At 53.2% G+C, this 24,752-nt stretch overlaps 1 protein-coding gene across 1 annotated transcript in view; it reads right to left on the bottom strand.

The window, feature by feature from the left end:
• The window catches only part of CDH23 (cadherin related 23), a 389,598-nt gene that overhangs the window by 107,124 nt on the left and 257,722 nt on the right, over window positions 1-24,752 (bottom strand). Inside the window, exons 14-21 of the mRNA XM_081074073.1 lie at window positions 19,809-19,873; window positions 17,005-17,242; window positions 15,494-15,599; window positions 13,228-13,355; window positions 9,858-9,930; window positions 7,874-7,990; window positions 4,109-4,221; window positions 2,754-2,861 (exon numbers count right to left, since the gene is read on the bottom strand). Coding sequence (XP_080930199.1) covers window positions 2,754-2,861; window positions 4,109-4,221; window positions 7,874-7,990; window positions 9,858-9,930; window positions 13,228-13,355; window positions 15,494-15,599; window positions 17,005-17,242; window positions 19,809-19,873 — 948 coding nt within the window. The remainder of the gene's footprint in view (window positions 1-2,753; window positions 2,862-4,108; window positions 4,222-7,873; window positions 7,991-9,857; window positions 9,931-13,227; window positions 13,356-15,493; window positions 15,600-17,004; window positions 17,243-19,808; window positions 19,874-24,752) is intronic.

The raw sequence follows: 24,752 nt of genomic DNA, 5'->3' as shown, positions 1-24,752 counted from the left end.
TTCCTCACACCTTCGCCACAGCCCTTACCTTATCCTGGGTCATTGTGAGGCCTTAGAAAGCCCCAGGGGGCCCTGGCAATAATATTAAAACATACCCACATATGTACGCATGCATGCATTTCATGGCTATAAAATTTGAAAGAATTTTTATGACTACGCCTTTTGAAATTATTTTGCTATGACAAACTCAATTACTGTATGGGCTCCTTGACTTCTGTTTTCCTGGCAGTCATCACACATAATTGTAAATTCCGGAGTATTCTGAAAAGTTCTCAAGAAGTCTAGAAAATCTAACCTACAGTTTGTCCTCAAACGTAATGACATTTTTACAAACACTAAATTTCACACTTACTAATGCCACAATATGCTTGGTAGCTGTTTAATATAACAAGTTTTCATGCTGATGTTGCCCTTTTCTTTTTGAGCTTCTGAGTCTTTTTTTTTTTTTTTCAGGTCTCAGACACTACTATGGGTCACTGAAAAGCCTGATAGCCCCAACCTGTGGCTGCCCCACGCTGAGGGAGGAACGGCCATGTCCGCTCTGTACTGAAGCGGGGGCTCTCATGTCTGTGTCCCAAGAGGTAAAGAAAGGGCAGATCCCATGGGCCAGGTAGGTGTGGTAGGGACCCTGGCTTTTACACAGCGTGAGATGAGACCAGTGGTGGGTTTGAGCATAAGAGTGACAGGAAGCCCTCTGACGGCAGAGCAGAAGCATTATTGCTTCCTGTACTCCTGAGCCCGCTAAGCATGGGACCTGGCACCCAGTAGGTACTCATTGAAAGATTGGGGAGGTTTCCTGGAGAGTGAGGAGCAGGAGGTGCTGGGGAGCAGGCCCCTGTCGATATCTGCTTATGGCTCAGAAAGATGCGAGAAAGGCTGGAGACCCAGTGAGGGCCACTGGGAACCGGAGCTGGGAAACGCCCAAGGCTGAACGCAGTCCCAGCCCAGCAGACCTCCTAGCTTTGACCAGCAGGTAGACTCTTCAATAGCGTCACCCCTAGCTGGTGGCCTGCGCAGCCACTTTCTCCCAGGGACACCTCACTTGCCCCTCCATCCCCTCTGGGAGGAACTTCCCAGACACACAAATCAAAGGTAAAAGATGACCAGACGGTTTGGAGGTGGACATCCAGCCCCAGCTCTTGGCGTCCCCAGCTGGGCTTGTCCTGGGCTAGAGCCCAAGTGCCCACGAGGTGGCAGCAGGGAGCACCCATCAGACTGGAGCCTCAGCACGTGCAAGTGGCTTAGGGTAATGGTGTCCAAATCTGACTCGGGGGTGGAAGGAATCCTCCCATTGGGGCTTTGAAAACCACCGACTCCAGACGCCTTGCCCCAGCCCTACTGGAATCTCGGGCAGGGGGCCTGCCCACCAGTTGAGAACCATTGATCTCGAACACGTGGAAAGGAGGACAGGAAAGTATGATGGCCAAGACCCCCACCCCCTTCCTTCTATGTTGACATCCTGTCCCATCTAGACCAGGTGGACCATGTCACCACTCTCTGTAGTTGATGAGGGGTCAGACCGGAGAGGCTAGGTATCACCACCCCAAGGTTGCTTGAGTTCAGGGTGGGGCAGAGTTCAGAGCTGGATGTGAAAATACCATCCCTTCTCTCATCCCACTCGCGTTATCCCGTTTCTCAGGACCTGGGTCACCTGCCAGGGCACCCCTGAGCCAGAAGAGGGATAAGGGCTGGGCCAGGTGGTTTCAAAGTCTGGGTCGAGTTCTGGCACTCCCTCTTACTAGCTTTGGGGCCTTGGGCAAAGCCCTCAAACTCTAAGCCTCGTGTCCTACATAGTACAATGGGAGCGATGAGTCCATCTGCCACATAAGAGGACCATAAGGAGGAAGGAATTCATGAGAAGCCCCTAGCACAGCGCCGGGCACATCTCAGAACTTTAATAAATGGGTTGTCATGAACCGTTAGATGCATGTCCATCATAGGGCTTGCTGGGTGGCTGCGGGGCTGGACATTGGGGATCAACCTCCCCAAATGAGGCCAAATGGGGTACAAGCAAATGGGGGGAGAAGGGTCTCATAAACGTGAATCCTGGAGCAGAGCAGGTCAGTAGGGTGCACAACCCTGGTTTTCCACAGTTTCCCCAGGAAGCTGGTCTCCATTCTGGATACCCCCAGGCTTTGGGGACCATGTTTCCCCTGCCCACCTTGAGTCACACCCCTGCACACAGCACTTGTATGTACACACATGCAGTGTGCACAGGGGTCTATATAACTCTGGAACATCTCATGGCAGAAAATCTTTGGGTGAACTTCAAACCCCCTGCTGGGTCAGCCCTGGGGCCAGCTGACCCAGGCCAGTGGCTGCAGTGACAGAAGTGCTGAAGGAAAGGTGCTGAGGGCAGAGGTGAAGCTTATGCAATTTGAGGGAGAGACGTGTGCCTTGCCAGGGGAGGGTGGGGACTCTTCTAAGGGGGTGACCAGAGTCCTGGGTTTCAGGGCAAGAGTGGCTACAAGCTGAACCAGCCCTACCACCCCTGGCACTGTCCCTTGGCCACCTGTGCTCCCTTTGACAAAGCCTGAAGCCCATCGTCCCTGAGGATTGGGCACGGGATTTCCCCCGACTTCTGACTACCTTTCACCCTGTGAGAGAGCTTCTGGAAGTCTGCTCCAAGAGATGGCTCAGGGAAAATCATGACGTCCACGAGCCCCACATGGGCAGGCCCAAGGGCACACGTGGGGAGGGCAGACACTCTTTGAAGGGCGGCCTGGCAGTTCTGCTGTCCCAGCACCACTTACCGTGGTCACGTCAGAGTCTGGAGGCGTCATCTCCACCAGGTTGATGTAATAGGGAGCATCCTTCCAGGTGGGGTGGTTGTCGTTGATGTCCAGGAGGGTGATGTTGACCTGTGAATCCACAGGGGTGCTGTGGGCCATGCCTAGGTGAGCTTCGTAAGGCAGGGCCCATGAATGGGACACATTCAAATGCCTACGGGGCATCTTGGCATTAATTGCACAGCTCCACCTGCGTTAGGGGCTTTGGGGCAGGGCCTGGGCTTTCAAGAACAGAGTTTAGGTGGTGTCCCATCAGGTGGTCGAGGAGCAGATGAGGTGGTCCCTGAAATCCTTCCTGGGACCTGGGACTTGTCCCACCCACCCCGAGTCTTGGCTGAAGGTGACTGACCGGGTCGGGGAGGTTTAGGGTGGGGGCTGATAGAATCCCTTAAGCTTCCCAGTCAGTCTTAGCTATAAGCCAGGCAATTTCCCTGTTCACCTGTCACCAGGTGTGTTATTTATAGAGCTCTGAATCCTATTAGCAGGGGTCTCTTGCGACTGAATAGGGCACAGGGGATTTTTCTGCCAAGTCCCTGGCCAAGCAGTGCCAACCCCGCCCCTCTGGCTGGGCAAGGCTGGGGGAAGCTGCCGTGGGTAGGGTGAGGGTGATGGGCAGAGGTCAGGAGAGGGGTCCCGAGGGAGAGCCAAAGGAAGCGAATGAAGATCAGGAAGGGGAGGTGGTTGGAGTGACCTGTCAGCTGGTCCTCCTGCTTCCTGTCCCACAAAGGAGAGGAAGTTCACGCTTATTGCTTCTCGCTTCCCCCCTTCTCTTCTGCATTAAGAGCTCAGCCAGGATCCTCAAACAGCCTTCCTCTCGCTTCCTACTCTCTGAGGCACCTTGGTGAGATGATGAGGCCTTGGATGGGGCCTCTGGGCCTTCGTGGGCCCTACTTGCATGTAATAGGCAAATGCAGGCATCATTCCTCAGCACCACAGGTGGGCTGGGTGGTGACGAGACTCTGGCACCCTCCAAGGGCCCTGCTTCCTGCTCTGAGCCATTCTTCCTGGCAGGAATACCTGGGAGGGGCCTCTGGGTCTCATGCCTTCTCCTATCTTCCCAGCAGGTCTTTTGGGGGCAGAGGAGAATATATGTGCTCCCCCTCAGTGCCCTCATGTCCCAGGTGGGAATGCTTTCCTTCCCACAGCGGCGGTAGCCCCAGCACTGACACTGAGTTGGCACCTGCCCTCTCGCCCCACCCCCACAATGCCTCACGCCGCCTCAGGACAAAGCGCCCAGGTGCAGCCTGAAGATGAGCTGGGGAGCAGCAATCTGGACAGCACAGGGGGAGCTGGAGGGCATGGGAGGGGCGGGCACTCACAGTGGCAATGCCCGTCTTCTGGTTGTGGCCCACACCCCCGTCCACTGCTCGCACGATGAGGATGTATTCAGCCTTGGTCTCACGGTCAAGCAGAGTCGAGGTGGTGATTTCACCTGCAGGAGAGAGCGGTGAGTGAGAGAGGGTACGGGTGGGCCAGGGAGAGATCAGGGAAGGACCAAGAGCAAGGGAAGGAGGAGGAGAGGGTGAGGGCACGCAGGAGCGATACTGGCAAAACCAAATGATCTGGCCGTGTGCGCACTTGTGCGCGTGTGTCCTGGTGGGGTGAGATGGGGCTCACGGCGGGAGGGGAGAGCACCCAGGCCTGGGAGCTGGAACCCCAGAGCTGGGCAATATAACCCCGTGAGGAGGAAGTATTTTTGGATGTGGGAAAATCAAGGCCAATGACAGGATTGGTGGCCGGAAAACAGGGCAAGAGGGCCATGTGGCTTCAACGTCAGACACTAAGGACCTTTCATTTAGACTGTTGACATGATCTTACTAGTTTTATCACTTGGAACTAGTTACTTAAAATCTGTGTGCCTCGGTTTCCTCATCTGGTCAAAAGGGAAGAATAATAGGATCTACCTTATATGGCTATTGTGGGATTAATTTCGTTACCATGGAAAGCTTAGACCTGTGTTTGGCACTGTTTATTCATATTGTCATAGAAATCCAGTGACTGGACTGAAAGCTACCAACGTTCACACATGTCCCTACTTGTGACTCATTACTGGACAGTTCAACCTATAGTGCACTGAGAATTAATAGTTATAAAATAATTTCCTTAATTACATGAGCAACATAATTATATTGCATTTTTTTAGTGTATAAATAAGTTATTCTATTAAATATAAGCAATTAAAAGAGACCACAAATTTGTCAGCCTGTGTTTGGCATTTCTTTGTTTTTTGTTATAACAAAAATATGGCAGTAACCATGGCAGTGGTACGATGGCAACTGCTTGACACCCAGCTCATCAAAAGGCCTAAGTATTCCCACAAGGGCCCATTTTAAACTATTAACTTGGATGGCCTTGAACATGGAGTTGGAAAGCGGCATATACAATTAGCTCCTATGAGCAGCTGTAAGCCAGTACCAGCCAGCTTCAGTACAGGATGGTAGCCGGGCCATTTAACCATCTCTCATGGGCCACAGGAAAGAGCCTATGCTTTGAGGACAGTGAGACCCAGATTTGAATTCTGATTATGGCCCTTTCCAGATGCTCGGCCTTGGGAAAGTTATGTAATTTCTTTAAGCCTCAGTTTTCTCATCTGTAAGATGGACATTACTAAACCTTTGAATCAGAGCTGTCGTGAGGATTAACTAACTATAGGTGAAACTCCCGAGGCTCAGAAAACGCTTGTTTTCTTCCAATGGATGGTGAGAGTTCTCCAAGGGTAGGAACTGTGTGCTAGCCATCTTTTTATCCCCACTGCCTGAGCTGTGTGACCTGGGGCAAGTTACTTGGTTTATTCTACTATGAAACACGGGAGCTGGGCTAGATGGTCGCTAGTACCCTTTCCACTGTCACACTTCCCTCCCTGGCACACTGGCCTGTCCTCTGGCCTGTGCAGGGCTGAGAAGGGAGCTGAGGGTGGGTGTTAGGGCAGCAAAGGGGCTAAGGCCTGGAATGAAAGACTGGCAAAGGTCTGCCCTGAGCCATGCTCCTTGCTGGGGTGGTGTCGATTAATTGGCAGGGCGAGGAAGAAATTAATCTCTAAAAAGTTTTAAACGTGAACTTGTCGGTGTGATAGATGGCTCTTCCTGTCTGGGAAATTAGATCCAATTAAGGCCACCTTTGGTGGAGCAGCCCTGGCTAATTTGACCGAGGAGCTCAGAGGAAAACGCTTACACCTTCGGAGTTGAAGGAGCCGTGTTAAGGCAGCAAGAAAATGTCTGTGTCATTATGAGAGGCCCCGGGGTGGAGACCGGGTCCCGGACTGGGGGGGCAGGGCGGGGTACTGAAAGGTCAGTGTGCCTGCTGCTATATCTGGTTGGAGGCACGAGGCTCTAGCATGGCTTTCTATAATGTAGCATTTCAAGTATTTCAAGTCTGGGCTTTGGAGTTAGAAGGGCAGACTCTGTGAGTCCTTAGTCAAGTTGCTTAATGTCTCCTGTGCCTCAGTTTCCTCATCTGGAAAACAGGGACAATGCTCGTAACTGCTTCAGGAATGGTGACGGGAGGGAAATGGCATGATGCTGGTGAGAGCCTTCAGAAGTGTGCTGAGCTCAGGGCTAATGCTAATTAACGACATTACTGAGTCCCCTGGAAATCTGTGCTCACTGAGGGTGGACGCTCCTGGGAGCAGGGAGTGAGGTCCCCCTCTGTCAGAGGTGGCGAGAGAGGCTCAGGATGGCCCTGGATGTGTTCAGTCTTTGTACACATCAGCACCCGCCATGTGCTTCCCAGGCTCCTAGGAAAAGGGGACGAAAGGGGTTGAAGGTAGAGACTACGGCCAGCGAGGCGTGGATGACGGGAAGGCGGTGCCCCGCTGGCTCCTGATCATCTGTGACAAGGATGGCCAGTGTCCACCAAAGATTCCTGCTCCCTTCCCGGGATAGAAGTGATTGCTGCAAAGTGGCTGCTCGGCCAGGGATGGTGTTCCCCAGCCTCCCTTACATCTGGGCAGGGCCACTACTTGGTTCTGGCCAATGGGACGTGGGCACAAGTGACGTACGTCCCAGGCGTGGCCCATAGACATCTCTTCTACAATACTCCATGCTCTCTTTTTCCTTTGGCAGTGACCTTGGAACCACAACATGGAAGGGGCCTGGGGCCCAGAATCACCACGTGGAAGGCTGTCCACTGAACACATCACTGGGCTGCTGGGTGAGTTAGAATTGTGCTCTATTGTGCTGAGCCCCGGAGATTTCGGGGTTTGCCTTGTTAGCATCTAGAGTTCCCTTACCTAATATAGAAACGGGTACTTAGAAGTGGGGTGCCCTGCATGCCCACTAAGCATGTGAGGGCAGGGCGAGGTCTTATTCCATCCTGTATCCTGGCACCTAGCACAAGGCAGGTATCCACTGAGAGCTGAATAAATCTATGAATGAATGTCCAGGGGCCTCATGTTCCTTCCCAGCTTCTGGCTAAAAAGCCTTAGGTGTCTTGTTGTTTTCCTTCTTCCCCTCTTCCCTCCCAGCTTCAAGAAGGAAAGCAAGCTGGAGGGAGACATGTGGGAAAATGAAGAAGAAAGGAGAGTTAGATGGGCTGAGCGGGGAACTGGGATAGGTGAAAAGACCAAAGAGAATAATGATAATAACCTAACTTTGTGAACACTTACTATGTGCCAGGGATCGCTCTAAGTGTGTTCCTTATAACGACACTGAATTCACCCAGCAGTCCTACTACAATCATCATCATTTTGCGGGGGGGGAACCGAGGCACACACAGTGTTAGGAAGAGGAACCAGGACTCAAGAATGGCATTGGCAGCGGAGGGAGGGGGACACTTAGGCTTGAAGAAAGGTGTCCCCGAAGAGTGGTGTTGGCCTGATGTTTGTAAAATTGAATACATTTTAAACATAACAGGGTTTTTCACCATTGCAAGACATTTTTTAGTGGATAAATTCATGTTGTGATTTTTTTTTACCCCTAAAATCAGTAATCTCACGCAAAGGACTATTTCAGGAATAAACCAAGTGCTCAAAGATGTGCAAGTGTTTCCTGTGAAAGGGAGGGGGCCCTGGCCCAGAGGCAGGTGCTGGGCTGGGCGTGGAGAGCCAGCGGGGGTGCAGAGGACGTGTGCGGAGGAGGGAGGCTCACCTGAGCGGGAGCTGATCCGAAATTGGGAGGAGCCCTCCAAGGAGTAGATGATGGATTCCTGGCCGTACTCCCGGGAGCCGTCCAGGTCTGTGGCGTTCAGGAACAGCACCGTGGCTCCTTCCGGGAGACAAGGGGGGCATGCGGGTGCTGCTCTCCCTGGTCTCCCAGTCACAGGCCCCAGGGGAAATGGATCTCCCGGTGATCAGCCCTCAGGAGGCAGAGAGTCTGCCGCAGGGGCGACCGGGAAATGAGAGTGGGGTCAAACTTGTGCTCCTGTGGCTCACACCCTGGGCTGTGTGGGGACAAGCCTCCACGGGAGGGGGAGCCTGGAGCCTGGGATGGATGGGCTCTCCTTCCCTGTCTACTTCTGGCCCAACCGCAGAGAGCACAGCACTGCCTCTCCCCAAGCCTTCTCCGGCTGGTCACTGGAGTAAATACACTCAGATTGCCCAGCTTTGATGCTGAGGCAAAAAGACATGAAGCTTCCTATTAAATTATTCTATATTTAGTATATCTAGTTTCAGTCTTACTTTATCTTGTTCACGGGGGAAATTTATAAGGGTTTTTATTTTCTCTTTAATGTCTAGTGAAGGCCCCTACCTTCATTTCCATCTCTGTGGAATCCTGGGTCAGGGGATTGGCCTTTCCAGCTGCCCTGGCCAGACCCTGGGAGCAGCTTGTCCTGTAGCCACGCGAGCCAGGGCTTTCAGCTCCCTCCTGCCACCCGACTGCCAGCTCTGGTGCCAGCTCAGATGGGGGCTCAGTGTGTGGACGCCTGGAGTTACTCTATCTAGGCTGGAAGCTGGTGGGACCTCTGGCAAGTGCCTGAACTTGTCTGAGTCTCACCTTTTTCCTGTTAGACGAGTCTAACTAGGAAGCCCATCTGTGGGGCTATGGGCGAGGATCCCGCAGAGAAAGCACACCTGACCAGGTAATTCTCACAGAACTGCAGACCGCTACTGTGCTGGTGAATCAACAGTCCCCGGGGTGGAAGGGGCCAGGTAGGGGGCTATGGGACAGGTAGGTCACTCTGGCCCCTTCCAGGTAGCTGTGGGGCCTCCGAGCTGACTCTCAGTCCTGCCCCAAGCCCGAGGACATGTGCGTGGCCCCCGACACACCCCTTTATCCAAGCACATTCAATTTGAAAGAGGATTAAGTGCCAGATGAAGTCTTCTCCTTGGCAGAATCTCTGGGGATGGTGAAAATGCAGGGCGCCGCTTTAGCAGTGACATTCTCTAGGGGGTGCCTCAGGCTGGGACAGGGTGGGATGGGCTGAGCACACCCTGAAAATCATCAGACACCAGGAAGGTACCTGGAGGCTCTCTTTAGAAGTTCTGTGCTGCCAGGGAAGGTCACCCCTGACTCCAGTTGACCTCGACTCCTCCAGCTGTCCCCTGACTGCAGCTGTTCCTGACTGTTCCAGCTGTCCCTGACTCCTCCAGCTGCTGAAGCAATTCCTGACATTTTCCCCACAGAATGTCCACTCTGGGTGTAAGGGTGAAGCTGCCAGACTGTTCAGAGGACAGGAGTCCCCTGGATCCTGAATATGGGGATTATGGCCCTGGGTGTGTGAGCTGAGCCCTGGCACCCGAAAGGTGGTCCCGGGATGAGCCTTTCAGTCTTGTCATCATAGGGACCCACGCCATTCTCCAAGGCCACCCCTTCAGCCGTCATGGCCCCTGGGACATGTCTCAGTGCAATAATCTCCTCTGCACACTCTTGTTGAACTGAGGGCGTTGAATTATTCTCTTCCCTGCTAGACTGTAGCTGTAGGAGAGCAGGGACCAAGCGCCTAGCACATAGTAGGCGCTCTGCAAGTAACTGTGGGCTGGCAGATAGCTGGACATCTCCAGAGGCTCGTGTCACTTTCATGGGAAACGGATAGGGAGGGCCATGTACTTCATGTGCAAAGTGGGGTCTGTACACGGTGGGTGCCATGCCCACGGGCTTCCTGACGTTATACGCTCCCCTGTTTGGGCCGTACCTGCCATGATGTTCTCCACCACAGAGACGAAGTAGGCAGGCTTGCTGAAGGTGGGAGGGTTGTCATTCTCATCCTGGAAAGAAAAGAGAAAGATTGCAGGAGCCAGGGAGGCAGTGGGGGCTGGTCAGCTGTCCCAGGCTGGCACTAAGGGGAGGCTGGGCACAGCTGGCACTGAGGCTCTCTGGCTGATCTACAGTTTAAGGCGGCGAGACAGGCCTTGTGGGGGTCAGGGAGGGATGGTGAGAAATGGGGAGATGGAGAACGAAGGAAGCAGCTGGAACTGCCTACAACTCCCAAGTCCCCGGGCGCTCCCTGTCAGTCTTCCAGCCGAGCTCCAAGCTTACTCCCGTTCTCCCACTTTCGGCTCATCAGCCCCCATGCTGGGATACCCACTCGGAACTTCTCTCCCAGCTCTGCCAAGATGTGGTGGAAGGATCTAGAAACCCCCCTAGAAATGAAGGATGAAAAGAGCACCCCAGCCCAGACGATACTGAAGCAAGCAGGCAGGGCTCAGTTGGTTTCCAGGCCTGAATTCCAGGCCCTCTGCACACACACAAGAACAAGGCTCCTCCATCCCAAGGCTCCTGGTACACCTGGCCCAGAACTCACTCCCTTCAGCTCGGAAGCAATCCCTCCTCTGTCCCCGCCTCTCACCAGTGACCAGCTGATGGGACACCCGCCAGAGGCTGAGGGGCTGACCTGGGCAGGGTAGGGCCCAGGCGCAGGCTCTGCCTCCTCGCTCTTCCAGACGCCATCTCCCTCCTATTAGGGGAGCCTTTCCCACGCTTTAAGACTGTTGTCCTCACGGACTGCTTTTCGCTACCACTCAACAAGAATTCCTCTCTGTTCCCCTCTTGGAGGAAACCTGGCTGGCCCACCTGACCCAAGAACCCAGCACGGATGCAGTCTCCAAGGGCCTCATTTCCTCTGGCCCTGGGAGCTCCTAAGGGGAAGCCGCCTGAAGTAAGCCCCCTTTGCTAGAGCCACTTCGGGCTGAACAAACGTGAAAATGAGGGAGGCACAATATGTGGCTGTCCACCCCTTGGGACTTTAGACGACCCCATCCTGCCGGGATTGTGGGTCGCCAGAAAGGAAGGCTTTTCTTTCCCAATCTGGCCCTGGGCTCTGGCCTGTGTACGAGCTCATGCTGACCTGTCCCTTTTCTCAGTCTCAGAGAACTGGCCATGGGAGGACTCGCCAGACATCCACGCCCCAACAGCATGCCTGGGTACCCCCCTGGTGCGGGCATGAGCACCCCACACGCGTGTCTATTTAAGCCTTCTGCTCGGCTGCACGAAACAGCGCTGAGAATGTCAGTGACAGAGCATGAGGCAGAAACTTATTAGCGGTGATATTTCCCCGGATCCTGGCGCTGCATTCGCTATTAGTTCTAATTCAGCGGCTCCCTCTGCAAAAGCTTATTGTCCCCTAATGGGAAATCTACAAACCGAGTTTGACTTCTTTATTAAAAACCAACAAGCAGTGGATGAAAAGGAATCACCTAGCCCCTCTCATCTGCCCCTCCTCCTTCAGGAGCCCCATAGCTTTGATCTGCCTCTCCCTACCCCCCCTCCCCCTCCATGCAGTAAGTGCTGCCATCAACTACTTCACCTCTGCTGGGCTTTTCTTTGTTGTTCAGAGAAAATCCCTTTGGTCACGGGAGGAGGCAGTTTAGATAAGTGACAGCTACTTAAAAATAACCCACGTGCAAAATCAACCCCACGGTGGTGACCTTTACAAGTGTGGTCGGTCCTCAGACACAAGTGACGACACCATCCAATGGCCCTGCTTGAGAAATGCTGCTCACCCACAGCCAGGGGGGCATCTGTTTCTGGTGCCAGACCCTCCTGCTGCCAGGAAGCCAGGGCAGACCCAGACGGGGCGTGCGGGCCCCTCCTGATTGGCATGATTGCTTTGAGGGAATATAGTCAATAACATTGTCATTAACTATGTATGATGTCAGACGGGTACTAGACTTATCAGGGGGATCACTTTGTAAGTTGTATAAATGTCTAATCATTATGTTGTACACCTGAAAGTTGTTTAATATTGTATGTCAACTGTAATTGAAAAATGAATCAAAAAAAAAATACCAGGACGTGGTCATGATCAGCAGGGAATGAATCCTAGTTGTCTGCTATCACCCGTGGCGTTTCAAGGTGGGAGGTCGCCGGTGAAAGGCAGGCAAGTGTTTAGGCTTCTGTGGGTCCCCTCTCTGCTGTCATCCCTGCCACTCCCTGAAGCCTGACGTGCTAGGTATAAGCCCCCAGACTCTGCCCTTCCCTCAGCTGGACCTAGTCACATATCCTCAGTCCTGCCCACCTGCAGTGCTCCCCCCAAAGCATCACCCTAGACTTTCCCATCACTGCCAGTCCCACATTGTGCCACAAGCAAGTAGGGTCCCCTGCCCAGATAGGGACATGCCCACCTGTGAGCTGGCCCTGGAGCCTCGGCCTCAGGTTGCGAGAACAAGGCTTTGTTGGAGTCAGGTGTGGGGCAGCGCCCGAGGCTGTTGGCAAAGCCAGCTGGGACAGGAAGGCCATCTACAAGCCTGCTCTGGGCGAGATGTTTTCCTGACCATATGTCAAACCACAGCACCATCTACTCCCACCATCTGATCTAATCCTCTCGGAATCGGTAATGTGCTAACTCTTCCATCAACATGCGTTCATCCTCGCCTGCAGGCAGCAGTCTGCAGGAGATGGAGGGGGTGTGCTTGTGCAGGGCAGGGTTGGGAGGCCCTGGCAGAGGGCCTGCTGGCCCACTGTCGGAACGCCATCTCATCCCTGGGATCGCTGGGGAAGCTGCATGGGGCCAATGAACCAGTGTGGAGATGGATTCAGAGACTGAGCCCTTCAGACGCGGAAAGCACTAAGGTATGTGCGATATCATGTCAGACAAGCTGTGGTTTGGTTTCAGGCCCCTTTAGCTCTTCAGAGGAACGGGAAAAGGAAGTGGAAAAGAAAAAGGGAGATAGAGAAAGAGAGACAGAAGAGAGAAGATGGCCTTCCAGGAATGCCTTTGAACTTTACAGACCATAGCTGTAAATGAAGGAATCCCATGGTATTTCCCTCCTGCTCCTGTTCCTTCTGTCCCAGCTCCTGATCCCCCGAGAGGGTGTCCTGAGGCCCCCAAATGAAGTTAGAGCAGGAAAGCCAGGCTCGTCTCGCATCCCAGGGCCCTGGACTTCCCCTGGCCAAGTTGGCAGAGGTTTGCTAGGACAGCCTTTGGGACCATCTGGCAGGTAATCCCTGAGCTGTGGGAGCAGCCAAGGACGTGGGGACACAGGGTTCAGGGAAGGTCCCTGACAGCCTGGGGAGCATTTATCAGCCTTACGCTGGAACGGCCAGGCCAGCGCCCGGGTACTTACAAACACTTCAATGGTGACAGGGACAGTGCTGTTCAGAGGGGGGTTGCCAGCGTCCTTGGCCATGACCGTCAGATAAATCAGCCCGTTGGGTATCTGTTCATAATCCAGAGGGTGGTTCACGCTGATCACTGCAACGACAGGAACAGGACCCCGGGGCCCCTGTAAGCAGACTCTGGGTGCCCAGCCAGCCAGGACAGAAAGCGTATGGCTGGCACGGGCCTCATGGTCTTGACTGAGGTTTGCTGACTGCCTGAGACGTGCCACACCCAGGGCTGAGCCCACCAGGTGGTAACTCTCCTGGTGGTACTGTAAGCCCCACTTTACAGATGAGGAAACCAAGCCCAGAGAGGCTCAGGAACTTGCTCAAAGCCATGCAGCCAGCAACTTGATAGAGTGGGATTTGAGCCCAGGTTGTTCTGAATCCAAAGTGTAGGCTCTTCCACAGTAGGGGTTACTCCTGCCTACCGGCCTTTCTGTCTGTCCGTCTCCCCACTCATCTGGCATTCCTCGTCTGTCTGGAAGCTGCTCAGAGGACAGGGTCATGCCCCAGGCTCTCTAACCTTGCCCCTGTTACCACTGCTGATACCCTCCAGATATGCAGAGTTCACCCATTTCTTTCCCCGTGTCAAGGTTGCCAGGGCATAGCGTAGAGAGTACGGTGCTGATGGCAGCTCCCTCCTTGGTCTCCTCTTGCCCGTGTCTTTTCCTCTCTTTGCCTTTCTCCTCTCTTCACTTTTCTCCCTCCCCTCCTCCTTTACCCTAAAGCTCTTCATGCCCATACAGTGGCTGCTCTTGGCCATTTGTTTAGACCCCTTGGAGGGACACTCAGGATGTCGTGTTGCAGATTTTACCCTCTGCAGAACTCTGTTAGAAGGTGGGTGAAGACCCCCAACACCAAAGGCAGACAGAGGCAGAGAGGCAGATTTTGGGGGGCAGCTAAGACAATTGCTTTGACCCTCAAACATCCCCACTACTGCACATGCCTGAACTCGTACCACGAGTACTCACTCTTCTGTGCTAAGCCACTGAATCTCAGTTTTGGAAGGGAAGGGATACTGGCTTGCGAGTGGGGGCATGGGTAGTCTGCAAAGGCTTTACAGCAATATTCAATTGGCACTTTCTATTTGGAAAACAGACACCAAATTATTGCTTTAGTAATACAACACCTAAAGGAGGTCCTTCTAGCTGAGAGGAAGGTGAGGTGTGAGGCTGGGCAGAGGCATGAAACGTACGTTTCTTAAAGGGGGCCATAGATTTGATAGGGAACATCAGGCCACAGCATCTGCAGCCAGCACTGGAATTTCTGCGATTGCATTTTCCTGACACAGCTGTGGGGTGGGAGGAGGCGTGAGCACTGGACACAGCCATCCAACGCACATCACCTTCTGCCTTGGGGGCACCTAACCTGTCTTCAGACATTAGGGAGGACACCTTCCCAGAGGAGGAGGTGTCTAAATGAGCCTTTAAAGCTAGTCAGAGGTTAAAGGGAGGTGGGGAAAGGGACAGGGAGGAAGGGCTTTCCCAGCAAAAGGAACAGACTCTGAAAAGACATGGAAGTGACCACTGTAAGGGGGGAGAGTGTCAAGTGGTTCAAAGAGGCTGGATTCTTGTGGGGGGCGGGGAGTTGCTGAAAACAGGCTGGAGAGGCAACAAGAGTCAGTTCACAAGGGCCTCCCTGGACAGCTTTGCTGTGTGACTTTGGGTAAGTCACTCCCTGTCTCTGGGCCCCAGTAGTCCCATCTGACAAACAACGTGATCTCTTGGGATCTTAGAGCTTGAGGTTGCTGCTGCTAGTCCTGTCATGGGCTCTACGGATCGGGACTCACAGCAGGGCAGCCGGTGCAAGGTCCGGCGTGTGGAAGTGCGCCTGGGCCAAGCAGAGAAAGGCCACGGCCTGGGAGGGCTGGGAGGTGGCCATAGCATGCCCAAAGGATGGGAAAGCTCGGCTAACAAGCCTCCAACCGACAGATCTGCCCAGACAGATTTGCTAAAAAATAGAGACCCTGCAGATTGCGGAAACATCAGATGCCTGGCTGGTGATGGGCCTAAGACCCAGAGAAAACTCTAGCAGATGTGAGACATGGCTCTGGAGCCTGCAGAAGGGTGACCCCAAGCCACGTGCTTTTCCAGCCAACAGGAGCTGTGGGGCAGCTTTGTGAGCTGTCCAGGGTGTCTGGGAGACAGAGGGCCCCTCCCGAGAGAGGTGTGAACATGCCCCCCAGCCCCTGCCTCCCGGCTGCGCCCTTGGCCCCGCCCCCCCACGCACCTCCATAGCCCTCATACACGCTGATGTCAAAGTAGCTGCCAAAAGCGGAGGCGCTGACGATGCTGTAGGTGATGAGGTTGTTCGGAGGTGAGTCTTCATCTGTCGCCTGGAAGGAAGAGGGCAGACAGGGCCCCATGAGCCCCCCGTGGCCAAGGCTCAGAAGGGGCCTCCCTCAGAGCCCCTTTTTAGGGTGATCCAGACCCTCTTTGTCTCGCAGTGGGAGGCTGCAGTCTGGCTCCCGGCATCCACACCTCATGTGAGAGTGTAATGCTCTCTGGGGAACCTAGAGGACAGGCTGGAGGCCGAGGGAGAATGAGTGAGGGCCGGGCCTCACCCAGAGGGTGGAGAGGGTGTCCGCCACACCGGGCATGACCATCTCCCAGCCCCTTTAGGCCCAGCTCACACATCCCACCCACAGGGTCCTTCCCTGAACTCTACACCAGGTTGGGGCCCTGTGCTGTATACCCCATCAGTTCCCCGCAACGCCTGACCGGACTGCTTGTTTACTTTCTGCCTGCCTCGCTCAGACTGTCAGCTCCAGGCGAGCAGGGACCTTGTATTTCTTGATTGCGGCTGCCTACCTAAAGTCCAGCGTGGTGTTTGGCACACAGTAGGTGTCTAATAAATGTATGTTGCATGAATGCAAAGAGGGAAGAAGGCACTTGGAATGGGGTCGGCCCTTCTTCCCTTGACTGTCTTCTGGGGTGGCTATATTAAGTAGCTTCCTTCCAAATCTCTCTGACTCTAGGGAGCCTCAGGGGTGGCCCATTACTCGGGGTGTAACAGGAGCTGAGCAGGCCGGGAGGGCAGGGGCCTATGGGGAGCCATGGCCACGTTAGGTGGGCACGTGGACCTGCCTTCTGTGTGTCCCCCTTGCCCACCTCCTCCACCTTGCCTTCATTCCTGTCTGCTTCAGAAACACGTTCTAAATGGAGGGAGGCTCTGGGTCCTGTCACTCTGGGTGGCACGGTGAGGAAGGAAAACAAGGACACTGAAAATCTCATGGTCAGAGGCCAGCAAAGCATGGTGGAGACTCACTGCAAGAGGACACGTGCAGTGCAGAGTCCTGAACTCTAGTCTGGTCTCTACTGCTCTGCTCACTCACTGTGCCCTCTGGGGCCTGCCTCTCTCCACCTGTTTCCCCTCCTGTGAGGTGCTCTCTGGTTCCTGCCAGCTGCAGCAGTTCCTGATTCTAAGCAGCCAGTAAAGGGCCTGGGTGGGGTCCCTACACAAGGAACTGCTTGGCACTCGCCCAGGGAGACAAGGAGGGTGTTCTCTTCCTGAATAGTGACCTGAAATTTAAGCGGAGACAGACACTAGCTGTACTTGGTAACCAGGGACATGAGGTGACGCTCTGAGGAAGCCTCACACAGACCCCCAAATCTGGGTAGAATTCTTTGCAGATGGGGAGATTAGCACCTTGTGCCGTGGCTTCCCAAGGGAACAGTGAAGAAGGTACAGAGAGAAGGATACGATAAATGGCTGGACTGCAGAAAACCCCGGCATCTTACCCGGAGCCGCACCAACTGCGTGACAGAAGGCTCGTTTTCTCTCAGGGCACCCATGTAGGCATCCTTCTGAAAGGTGGGCACGTTGTCATTGACGTCCAACACATTGATCCTGACCCGGCCTGTGGTCTCCTCACCGCCCCCATCCCTGGCGATGACTGTCAAGGTGAAGCGCTGGATGAGCTCATAGTCCAGTTTGGCAATCAGCATGATAAGTCCTGTGTCCTTGTCCAGAGAGAACCTGTGTCCGGCAAGAAGAAGGGAGAGAAAGGACACCCTGATGTAAAGCGCCTTGTAGATAAGGGCCTACATTTACCAGCCTATCCTTGCCCAAGGTGCAGCCACTATGGAAGACAGTACAGAGGTTTCTGAAAACATTTAAAATAGAACTACCTTATGACCCAGCAATTCCACCTCCGGGGATTTATCTGAAGAAAATGAAAACTCTAACTTGAAAAGATATACGCACCCCCATGTGTATTGCAGCATTATTTAAAATAGTCCTGATATGGAAACAACCTAAATGTCCACAGATGGATCAATGGATAAAGAAGATGTGGTATGTACGCGCGCGCACACACACACACACACACACACACACACACACACACACACACTGGAATATTATTCAGCCTAAAAAACAAGGAAATCTTGTGATTTCTGACAGCATGGATGGATCTTGAGAGGATTTTGCTAAATGACATAAGCCAGACCGAGAAAGACAAATACCGTATAATTTCACTTATATATGGAATCTAAAAAGAAAACCAAACAAAAAAAATTGAGCTTGTAGATATAGAGAACAGATTGGTGGTTGCCCGCGGCAGGAGGTGGGGGTGGGCAAAACGTGAAAAGGTGGTCAAAAGTTACAAACTTCTAGTTATAAAACAACTAAGTCCTGGGGAGGAAATGTACAGCCTGATGACTATAGTTAATATCGTGTTTCCCCGAAAATAAGACCTAGCAGGACCATCACCTCTCATGCGTCTTTTGGAGTAAAAATTAAAAATTAATATAAGACCTGGTCTTATATTATTCTATTATATAAGACCTGGCATTATATTATATTAGACCCGGTATTATATTATATTATTATACCCAGTGTTGTTGTTATGTTATGTTATGTTATATATTATATTATATAAGACCTAGTCGTATATTATAGTAAAATAAGTCCGGGTCTTATATTATTTTTTGCTCCCAAAGACGCATTAGAGCTGATGGTTTGGCTAGGTCTTATTTTCGGGGAAACCCGGTAATACTGTATTTGAAAGTTGCTAAGAGAGTAGATCTTAAAAGTTTTCATAAGAAAAAAAATAAACTTTGTCGCTATATATGGTGATGGATGTTAACTAGACTTATTGTGGTGATCCTTTCACAATATATACAAACATCAAATCATTATGTTATATCCCTGAAACTAATATAATGTTTATATCAATGATATTTCAATAACACACACATACACATATCTGGTCAATAAAAAAAAATTCTGCCATCTCAGATGGTTTTACACCAACATGTTTTAAATAGGCAACAAAGCAGCCAGCAAGGGGAAGGGTGGTTGGTTCTCTCTCAGGAGCTACCCCTCATCTTCTGTTCAAGGGACTGAGCCTGACAAATGTCTCCTGGGAGGAGCAAGGGCCAGTGAGACCATCTCTCTACCTGCCTCCTCTCCACATCCCCTAAGGAGCCACCTCTGAGTTGTCAGTTGACGTGTGTGCCCTGACCTGGTCCATAGCTGCCAGCCACCAGGCCTGGAAGGTCCCAGCTCTGACACCGGGAAAGTCCCTAACTCAGTAGATGGGAAGAGAGGAGGAACCGAAGATGACCAGGACAGGGCCACGTGAGCACAGGTACACGGAGGGACCAGGGTGCCCTGTGCATTTGTGCCACTGCTGGTTCCTTCCCCCCATTTCGAGGCCCCGCCGCAGAGTGGCAGAGAATGGCTGGCTGCACCTAATAATCTCCATCTCTTCCTGGTCATTTACACAGATAGGCAGGGCCCGTAATCCAAGTAGACAGCCACTGCCGTACTCAGCCTGTTAGGCGTCCAGATGCATCAGACACTTCATTTTTAGAAGCGGTCCTGCCCTCTGAATTCAACTTGGCTTTTGATCATGCTAAAAATGAGAGGGCTTCCCTTGGGCTCAGCTTAACTGAAGACGAGGGAAAGAGATGTCTCAGAACCATGGCGGGTGACAGGGCAAGGCTGGCCCAGGCCAGGCGCTGAGGCAAGCCACCCACTTCATGGCTGCAGCCCCCTGAAAGCCCCCTCCTGCTCAAGGCTGTGTATCCTGCTGGTGAAGAGCAGAGGCAGCGTCCTGGCCCTGCCCGCTGTGCGCTCACCAGCTGTGTGACTGGGCAAATGACAGCCTCTCCGGGCTGGAGTTTCCTCATTTGTACACTGGGGATGATAACAGTGGCTAGCACTGAGTTCCTCCAGCACTTCGGCGTGGATTATACAATGCGTGTAAAGCGCGTGGCAAAGAGCTTGACACGTGATAACGGTTTCATAGATGCTGGCTGCTGCTGTGGCTGCGGGTGTGCTCGCATTAGCGTGTCAAAGCTTCTTCATCCCCACAGCTAAAGGCTGTCTTTGGAGGGTCACAGAAACTACGCCCCAGAGGGTTTCGGGGACTTGAGTAAGGCTGTACCACAACCAGGGCCACACCAGCAGGGTGCCCTTGGGTTCCGACTCCCAGTCCATCGCCATGGGAGCACGATGCCCTCCCTGGGAACTGAGACGTTTCTCGGACCCTGTGAAGGGCAGAAGGCCGCAGTGGAGGGGCTGGGCGGGGGCTCACCGGTCAGCATCATCGCTGAAGAAGTAGTTGACTTCCCCGAAGGTGCCTGCGTCATTGTCTGTTGCCTGCAAAGGTGAGACAAGAAGTCATTACTGCCGGACCCAGCTGAGGCTGCTGATCTCACCAGGAAATGTCTAGCAAACCCGTGTTTCTCCGCCTCAACTGCTCTGGCCCAGGCTCAGTTTCTAGAGCCGTGCTGTTCAATATGGTTGCCACCAGTCACAAATGGCTATTTAAATTTAGGTTGGCGAGTACAGTCCTAGAAGCTTGGTCTTTTGCCTAAATCTCTAACCTTGTTGGAACCCACCCCTCCTGGACTCATGTCAGGCTAAGTGGGCTTATTCTCTGCAGATCCTCGGGGACTTGGGGAAGAAACCCCGGACCCGTGGCTCGGGGTCACAATATGCAGCTTCATGACGCATCACGAATGAAGGTGGCAGTGGGTTCAGCCATCTGGTGATTCTCCCCCAATCCCCAAAGCCTCCACGTCAGATGGACCATCCACTGGGGAAGGTTCCTTGGGGGGATTTATGGTGGTCCTCCCCACTTTTCAACCCTGAGACTAATCCATCGCATGCATACGGCAGACTGTCACCTGGCTGACAACCTCTTCTGCTGCAAACAGCCCGCTCCCCATGCCTCCCATCTTCTCTGGCACCTCTCTCTGCTCGAACAAGTGGTCTGAGTGGGAGCTGCCCATGACCACCGGAACTGGGCGGGGAGTGGCCCTTGACCACAGCTGGGCTACTAGAATCCTCTGGAACTCTTCTTACTGTTGCTGGGGCTAAAAGCTTTCCTCTGAAGCAGTGAAGCTGGGACAGCACGAAACGGGAGCTGCTGGATGTGTGGGAAGGATGAAGGTGCCCTCAGCAGAGAGCTAAGAGAGAAGGGCTGAGTCCTGGTAATTGTAGAGTCCTAAAGCTGACACCTCTTCCCACCTCAGTTTGGTCTGTGAGTCCAACAAGACCTTTTTTATCTAGGCTGATCCAAGTTGGCTTTCTGTCACTTGCAGTCAAATGACTGGAGGGAGAGACGTGTGCCCGATGCTAATGACAGTGGCAATGACGTCCACTGCCAGCCTGCGCTATCAGACCTTTTACATTTTCAAAGGTCATCCGTGTTTCTCACGACCTCATTTTATCCTCACAACTATCACAATGTGATGAGGAAGGCAGACATTTACACCCATCTCACAGATGAGAAAATTGAGGCCCAGACCCCAGGGAGGCCCAGTGTAACCCTGTCACCACTCTAGGTCATGAGCAGGTTCTACTCATGTAGAGTGGGGCAGAAGCTGGGGTCCTCACTTCCAGCCTGGGGTTCTTTCCTTTATGCCACCTGAGTGAGGCCCCTCTCCATCTCCTCCCTTCTCCAACATGACGGCAGTTCTAGTGGTGGTTTGGCTTTTGTGGCTTTTTGTGGCTGGGACCTCTGAGCTTTTGCCTTGTCTCTATCATGGGACAATGTGCAGGCTAAATGACAGCATTCATTCATGCATTCATTCCCCATCATTCAGCAGTTACTTATTAAGCATACATTCTGCGCCAGCCACTGTAACTTCAGTCCCCTTCCCAGGCCACTGCCCTGGAGCTGGGCACACTCCTGCCTGCCACCAGACACCAGGAGGAAAAAGCCTTGGACTGACCTTGAGGTCCACTTACATCTGTGTTGCACTCAGGGCTTCTCTGTAAGCTCATACTTGGATAAAGTTCTGCAGCTATAAATTTGTTTCAATACCTTAGTTTATTGTTTTCGCTTTACTGAGGTATAATTGACAAGTGATATTCCAACACATTTCAGGGGAACAATGTGATGATTTGCTATATGCATACTTGGAAAGGACTACTTTCAGAGGACCACCTCTTGTGCCCAGTTTCTTCTCAGTGTCCCCACTCTGTGCATCAGTAGACTGTGTAGACCTCTTTCCCTCCCTCCACCCTGGCCAGCCTCTGAGGACTTCATAACAGGTTCTCAGGGCTGCGAGCTGAGTAAGTGAGAAAGGAAGATGCTGAGCTCGTAACCCGCCCTCCAACAGGGGACTGGTTCCTTGACAGACCCTCCCCAGGTGCCCTCAGCCACTTCTCATGTAACTGCCATTTACAGAACACCTTACACTTATTATATATTTTATTTTGGGAACAACCCCACATGGTAGGTGCTATTATTACATATAGTGAGAGTGAGGCACAGAGAGGGTACATGGCTCATCCAAGGCTTCACAGTTAAAAAAGGGGTCAGAGGCAGGATTTGAACCCAGTGCCATCTTGCCATACCCTTCGCCTCCATGTATTATTGCTTCTAAACCAAGAAGCGAACTTGTTCTCAGAAGGAAAGGCACCTGGTTATTCCAGGTGAGAGGAGACCAAAACTTCTCATAATAAGCCCACCCCTCCCCTCCACTTCCGGAGAAAGGGAGGGGAGGAGTCCCAGAGTTCCCTTTCGATCTCCTGATAAGTAATCTTTATCATGTGTGGTATTATTAGACTACAATCACTTCAGCATAGTCTAAGGAGGAGCCGACCAGACGCCACCGGGCCCATGGCGAGGGGTCAGTGTCCTGAAGGCGCCCCGTTCCAGGCCAGCGTCAACAGCCCAGGTCACTGCAACCCCTGGGATGTCAGCACCCTCATTTATCAAAGGAAAGGGTTTGGGGAAGCTGTGAAGTCAGGGCCACGTCTGCCAGGCTCTCCTCCCAGCACGGATAATGCCTGGTACATAGCAGTGCTTCACAGATGTTTAGAAAATGAATGAACAAATTCTAGTAGGAAGAGCGTGGTAGGAAGAAAAAAGGAAATTGGTGGAGAGATGGGGGCAAAGACTAGGAGAAAGGATTCAAAGGGAAAGAGAGGGAATGGAGCAGAAAAGATGAAGAGAAGGGTACCAGGAAAGGAGAGGAGAGGGTGGCTAGGAAGTGTGTGTGGGGGGGAATCAGGGGAGAGGTAGAGGGGGCTGGGCCCACACAGGAAGTGAGGGGCTGGCGGCACACTGTAAGGGGGTTCTGTGGGGACAGAGCCAGGAGTGCAGTTTCCAGGTTCTCGGCCTCACATGGAAAGTTGCTGGCTCGGGTAGTAAATGGCCATCAATTGTGATTGGATGGTCATCAGTTGTGGCTAGTTGGCCGTCGCTGTAACCAGTGAGCCATTGGCCACTAATATAACTGCCGTGGCTACGCTAGCAGAGAAGTGGGGGCTAGCAGGAAGATAGTGGCTGAGCTAAAAGCACGGATTGCAGTTAGCATGGCGGATTGCAGCTAGCAAGTGAGGTGGGTTGGCAGAGAGAAGTGGATGGGAGGTTGTGGATAGTGTGGCTGCTGCTTCCTGTGTCTCCAGCCCAGCTGCCAGCGAGAATATGGTGGTTTGACTCCCCTATCTATGGCTCCGTGGGTGTTTTTTTTTTTTTGGCCTCACAATGTCCTGCGTTCTTATGCGGGGAGCAGGAGCTGAGACCATGCATGCCACCCCGCATGACAGGTTCCCTGCTCCTGAAGGTCATATCTGGACCCTGGGGACAAGCCATATCTGGGTGCCCTATAGAATTGCACTTGGACTGTCAGGGCGGGAAGGACGCCTGAGGTCCCCTTGTCCAGTTCCCTTCACTCTGGGGCCTGAAGCAGCCGAGGCCCAGGGAAATTAGATGATGATCCCCTGGGGACAAGATGGAACTATCTTCCCTCTCCAGGCGGATACGACTGCCAGTCTTCTCCCCACCCCCCAGTCCCTAGCCCCTCCGTGGGTGGGCTGGGCACAGCTATGTCTTCCACGCTGACCCCACTCCCTGGGGGCCTCTCACTGCCTTCCCAGGCCGCTGATGCTGACCAGGGAAGATTTGTGAGTCCTTCAGTGCTACCATCTAATGACCATATGAAATATGTATGCCCGGTGAAGAGGAGAGGGAGAGCTTTCATTTTTCAAATGCATGAAGCAGAATAATAAGATGAAAAGCTGTGCCGGTGCCCCTGCCAGGGTGGGGGCAGCCAGCACCAGGGGCTTCAATGGGGCCGGTGCCACTCTGCAGTGGGGCTGGGGAAGGGGCCCTGTGTCTGGGAGGGGGCAGCAAACCCAACTGCTTGGCAGTCCTGCTGGAAGCCCTCCAGAGCTCTCTGGTGCCCCCAGGGGACAGTCCCTCCTCTTCTATGTCAGTCCCAGCCCCCATACTCCAGCCTTTGTTGCAGCCTCCAGCCTCATCCCTGACCAGAGCTAGACCACATGCAGTCCCCCCCACGGCTCTGGCCCCTGCCTGGATCTGCCTAGATTGTTTCCTCCTTCTCTTGCCGGGTCACCCACTCCTGTCCTCCCTGAATCCCCAATGTTGGCTTGGGCTCTGCGATATTCCCAGCCCTGATTGCACTTCAGAACTGTAGCTGACAGCTGACGTGTTTCTCACCCCACTGGGTGGCGGCTCCCCGAGGGCGGGGTGGGGTTATGGGGCCTGGACAGAAAGGCAGTTCAGGAAAGCTCCTGATATCTCTGTCATCTATAGCTATGTTAGTGGTCACACCTACAGGACACTACTAATGTCTACATGGTTCAATTCTGACCATGCCCCTACCAGGAGGGTACCGTTACACCCCCTGCTCTCTCTCTGGTTCAACAAACGAGAAAACAGAGGCACGAGGATGTGAAGCAACTTCCTCAAGCCCTCGTCACTGGTAAGTGGCAGAACTGTCCTCCACATCACCACATGTAAAACCATTCAAGGCCTTGGCAGGGACAGGACAGTCCCCAGCTCGGTTCTGTGACACTGAGGCCCCAGCAGCTCCGCAGGGCATGCGCCCAGGACGGGACGCTGTCCAGGCTGGCAACAGGCTCTATCCCAGCCCCAGTCCGCGTGTGATGGCACTTTTTAAAACAACCTTATTCCCAAGACTTGCTACGTGCCTGAGCAAGTGGAAGACAGAGACGAATCAAGCGGCAACTCTGAGAAACGCCAAAACATTGTGCAGGC

The sequence above is a fragment of the Rhinolophus hipposideros genome, assembly GCF_964194185.1.
Source record: "Rhinolophus hipposideros genome assembly, chromosome: 15".
In the NCBI taxonomy this organism is placed as follows: Eukaryota; Metazoa; Chordata; class Mammalia; order Chiroptera; family Rhinolophidae; genus Rhinolophus; species Rhinolophus hipposideros.
The sequence above is the reverse complement of the archived record's forward strand: the minus strand, read 5'-3'. Positions and strand labels throughout refer to the sequence as shown.